Source organism: Myotis davidii, unplaced genomic scaffold (assembly GCF_000327345.1).
Source record: "Myotis davidii unplaced genomic scaffold, ASM32734v1 scaffold1509, whole genome shotgun sequence".
In the NCBI taxonomy this organism is placed as follows: Eukaryota; Metazoa; Chordata; class Mammalia; order Chiroptera; family Vespertilionidae; genus Myotis; species Myotis davidii.
In genome coordinates, this window is record NW_006299480.1 from 230,221 (window position 1) to 235,022 (window position 4,802).

The 4,802-nt window shown below is 65.6% G+C and overlaps 1 protein-coding gene across 1 annotated transcript in view; it reads left to right on the forward strand.

The window, feature by feature from the left end:
• The first annotated feature begins 1,946 nt into the window (after positions 1–1,946).
• The window catches only part of SLC39A4 (solute carrier family 39 (zinc transporter), member 4), a 3,667-nt gene continuing 811 nt past the window's right edge, over positions 1,947–4,802 (forward strand). The window contains exons 1-8 of the mRNA XM_015571373.1: positions 1,947–2,238; positions 2,606–2,890; positions 3,187–3,402; positions 3,486–3,657; positions 3,956–4,128; positions 4,296–4,451; positions 4,527–4,652; positions 4,752–4,800. Coding sequence (XP_015426859.1) covers positions 2,047–2,238; positions 2,606–2,890; positions 3,187–3,402; positions 3,486–3,657; positions 3,956–4,128; positions 4,296–4,451; positions 4,527–4,652; positions 4,752–4,800 — 1,369 coding nt within the window. The 5' untranslated portion in view covers positions 1,947–2,046. The remainder of the gene's footprint in view (positions 2,239–2,605; positions 2,891–3,186; positions 3,403–3,485; positions 3,658–3,955; positions 4,129–4,295; positions 4,452–4,526; positions 4,653–4,751; positions 4,801–4,802) is intronic.

Here is a 4,802-nt window from a genome sequence, read left to right on the forward strand (position 1 = left end):
AAACTCCCACAGCGCATGCTCCCCGCCCTCACTGAACAGCCGTATAAAAAAAGCGCCCCCTCCCTGTTGGCGTGGATCCACGTGCCCTGTCTTTGGGGTTCGTGGGTCACCTGGGGACGCAGAATAAAACCGCTCCTTTCTTCCTTTTCTCATCAACTCTCTTTATTTCCTACGCCGCCTCCTGAGCCACCTAACCTAACAGTGGGCAGTTATGTCCTAGGCCGGTATCTTCACTGACAAGGTCAAGCTTGGCCTTCACTGAGCCTGTCTGTCTTTTTGCATCTATGACAACATGTCCTTGAAATGTCCGGTACCGTGTAACTTCCCTTTTTCCGGAGCCCTCGGGGCACAACCTAATGTGCTGGGCGCCAGGACAGAGACCACAAATTCCTTCACTGTTACCTTGTTCCTGCATCCACTTAAGTATTGTCTATCATTCCGCTTTTTATCCAATCCCAGGGTTTCTCCCGCCTCTCTAGCCTATCACCAGTGGATTTCATGTGACCCACCTACGTCACTCCTTGATTGCGATGCATGAACGCAGAGGTAACCGATAATCCGCTGAGGTTCTGCTTCCTGGAAACCGTGGACAGTTTGGCTCAAATAAACTCACAAAACTTCTTCACAGGCCTGAGTGTTTTTATGTGAACACACGTGTCCATCTCTGAGCAGACGCCTGTTCCCCACATTCTGGCTGCTGTGGACACGGGTGTGTGGCTGTTGTGATTACAATGAGTTTATTAGATGGGACGATGCCCGAGGGGCCTGGGGACGAAGGAGAGGGCCTGGCACCCACTGGACAGCACTGCACCAGCACAGAGGCCGCTGGGGATCCCCTCGGCCCTGGCCGCCCAGAGCCACACGGGGCATCAGTGGGAAGAGGGGGGGCAGGCAGAAGTGGAGGAAAATGGACCAGCACAGAGGTCCCTGAGGCCTGCCAGCAGGAGCCAGGCCTTCCAGGGGTCAGGCAGGGCGGAGACCTTTCCTGGAAGCTAACAGGCCCCAGGCAGTAGGTAACCTCAGCCCCAGCTGGCGAGGGGTCCTGGTGCAGGGAAGATGGGCTCAGCCGTCAGAACGTGCGAGGGGAGCCTGAGATCCAGCTCCCTTCCTCACTGAGCCAGTGTCCCAGAATCATCTGAACCCCCCCCGAGGATGGCCCGTGGCATTGTCCTGGGACCTGGGCTCCTGCTGCCGGGAGCCCCCCGTCCCCCACCCCCACCTCACTCAGGCAGGGCCCAGGGTAGGAGGCAAGGCTGGCCCTTCCCCCAGATGCCAGCTCGGCAGACGGGTCAAAGGCTGAGAGGGAGCCTCAGGGAGAGGCCAAGCCAGACGCCACACCCAGGAGGCCCTCCCCAGGTGCGGAAGGAGAGACAATCAGCTCCCCGCGGGCTTTGGCCATTTCCGGAGGAATTCCCCAGGAGCCTGGGGGAGGGGAACATGACTCAGCCCACCTCCCCAGGGCCCAGGAGACTGCAGCCCAGGGCCCAGGAGGAAAGGCCCCATGTTCTCAAGGCTCTGGGGGTGCTTCAGCCCCTGGAGCCAGGGAGGACCCCTTGGAAGGGGTGGGAGGGGGCCCTCAGGTGGAATGTCGGGGAGCATCCTCTCTTGGGGGCACCCCGAGAAACAGAACTGCAGGAGGTGATGCCCGAGGCCCTCAGGGGAGCAGCAGGCAGGAGTGGACCCCCGGGCCATGCGTCCAGGAGCAGGGGCCCTCACCCCCACAGTCAGCGGCTCCTGGGCCGGGGCAGGATCTGTCCTGGATGCTCAGCCTGTGTCAGACAAGCACAGAGCGCAGCAGGAAATTCCAGGAGAGCTTCTCCACAACCTCCCCAGGCCGCTCACCCCCCAGGCAGTGGCTCCTCGTTTTGGGAAGGACCTGCCCCTGGAATGGTTAATCTGCGACTCTGCTGACAGCCAATCACAGGGCCCAGCAGGAAATACCTGGGAGAGAGCCTGTGCCTAGCCCCAGTCTGGCCCCAGGCAGCCCTCTCCGCCCGCAGCCGGCAGCCGCCCCAGTGTGCCTGCCTCCGTGGCAGTGGCTTCGGCATGGCGGGCGGGCCCCCTCTGAGGCCAGGGCTGCTGCTGACGGTGCTGGTGGCGACCGTGGCGGCAGCCCAGCCTGCTCACCTGCTGACTTCGAGGTCCTCGGCCCAGGGCGCTCTGGACCGCGTGGCTCTGGGCGGCCTGTTAAATACGCTTGCGGCCCGTGTGCACTGCTCCTCGGGGCCGTGTGGAAAGGTAAGCGCCCCACCCCCACCCAACAGGTCGCCTTGGGCCCGGCCCTGCCTGCTCCTCCCCAGGGACAAACTCCAGAAGGCGGGCAGAGGCCAAGTGCCCCCGGGGCTCCAGCCCAGCTTTCTCCTGCCTGGGAGCGGGCTGGGACCCGAAGCTCTGGGGACCCAGGGCCACCTCTCTCGTCGGCCCCAGACAGTGTTTCCAGGGAGAAACCACCTGGAAGGGGGGACCACTGCCTGGGACCCCAGTGTGTGCACCCCTGTAATTGAGGGGAGTGTGTGGGAGCAATGGATGGGGGATGGGGGTGGGGAAGCAGCAGCTCCCCAGGACCCCCAGGTGCCTGGCCCCGCTCACCTGTCTCTGCCCACAGTGCCTGTCTGTGGAAGGCCTCCTGGCGCTGGGCCGGCCTGAGGGGCTGGGGCCAACCCCAGTGTCCGTCCTGGAGCCCGAGCACATCCCCCGCCTCAGTGCGGCCGCTGCCCTCTACCTCAGCGACCCTGAGGGCACCTGTGAGGACATCCGGGCTGGCCGCTGGGCCTCCCGGGCTGACCACCTTCTGGCCCTGCTCGAGGGCCCCCAGGCCCTGATCCCAGGCCTGAGCAGGCTGCTGCGGAGGATTCAGGTCCGGACCGCCGGCCTGCCCTCCACAGAGGAGGTGAGGGCCAAGGGGGACCGGACCGAAGGGAGGGGACCCACTCCGAGGGTGGGCTTGGCTGGGGGTCACCTTGGGTGTTCACCACTGAGTGGGGCAGGGGCTTTGGGAGCCCCTGGAGGGGACAGGGAACAGAACGGGCTCCTGGGGCCCCAGGAGAGGAGCTCAGCTCAGGCCTCAGGTGAGCAGGAGGCGGGGGAGGAGACTCTGGGCTAGACTCTGGGGGCACTGGGGGCGGTGGTGATGCTGGGGGCCAGGAGGGCCGCCGGAGTGCAGCTGAGGCCCTGCCCCTCCCCCAGGCCTGCGTGGACCTGTGCCCCCTGGGAGGGCAAGGCCGGAGCCCACACAGACTGGTTCTGTCCCCTTGGGCAGAGCTGGCGGCGCTGATGCAGCACCTGGGGGTGGGCGGCACGGCCGTGAGCCACGGGGACCACAGCGACGACCATCACCACCATCGTCTGAGAAAGAGGGCCGACCTCGCCCCCTCCAACAGCAGCACCAGTGTGTGGGACACAGTGAGCAGCCCGGGGCCATGGTCCTGGGGATGGGGGTCCCCCAGGTTGCTCCAGTCCTAACCTCCAGGCCTGCCCCCTCCCAGGTTTGCCTGAATGCCAGGGACGTGATGGCCGTGTACGGGCTGCCTGAGCAGACGGGGGTGTCCCCAGAGGCGTGGGCCCTACTGAGCCCTGCGCTGCTCCAGCAGCAGCTGAGTGGGGCCTGCAGCCCACAGCCCAGCCACCCCGCCCAGGACCAGCTCAGCCAGGCGGAGAGTGAGTGCCTGTCCCCCCAAGTCAGCCCGCCCGCTGTGCCGAGGGGGGCTGGCCTCATGGCGGAGGGGCTGCCCAGGGAGGAGGGAGTGGGTGCTGGGCTGTGGGAGAAGACAGTGGAGTGGAGGGGTCACAGGAAAGTGTGGGAGGCCTGGAAGGGAGGGGGTTGGAGCTTTAAGGAGGAGAGAGAGGTCAGTGTGAGCAGAGGCCTGGCCAGTCCCTGACCACCTACACCTGGTGAGTCCCTGCTCACTCCCTGGGAAGGCCTCACTGGGTCCTCACTGCCCCCCACCCCCCGCAGAGTACTTGTACGGCTCCCTGGCCACCCTGCTCATCTGCCTCGCCTCGGTTTTCGGCCTCCTGCTGCTCATCGGCACCACCTGCAGCAGGGCCACCCACTACGTCATCCAGACCTTCCTGGGCCTGGCCGTGGGCGCGCTCACCGGAGACGCCCTCCTGCACTTGACGCCCAAGGTCAGCCCGGCTGGCCAGGACCCTCCCTCCCCACCCCAGGGACTCCCCTGCATGGTCCTCCTTCCAGGCCCACTCTCCTGGGGCCCTTCCCTGAACCCTAACCTCTCTTCTTCATCTGTGGGGGGGAGACTGAGGCAGCCAGCCCCGTGCCCCTGCCCCACTCCCAGGTCCTAGGGCTGCACCAGCATGGTGGGCACAGTGCACTTGGAGGGGACCATGATGACCACAGCACACAGCCCATCTGGCGCCTCCTGGTGGCACTCGGCGGCCTGTACACCTTCTTCCTGTTCGAGAAGCTCTGTGACCTCCTGCTGCCCCAGGAGGTCAGGCTCGTGGGGACTGGGTAGGGAGGCGGGTGGGGAGGGAGCACAGCGGGCCCTAAGCTGTTGTCCCCACAGGACATGAAGGAGGAGCCCTGCAGCCACGGTGACCGCCACGGCCACAGCCACGGCATGTCTCTGCAGCTGGCGCCCAGGGAGCTCCGCCAGCCCAAGCAGCCCCATGAGAGCTCCCGTGCAGACCTGGTGAGCCTCCCCTTCCAGTGCCTGCACCCCCAGCCCCACCCAGGCTCCCACTGCACCCTTCAGGGGCTCATCCACATGCCCCCACCCCACCCCTGCCAGGTGGTGGAGGCGAGCCCTGAACTGCTGAGCCCCGGGCCGCGGAGACTGAGT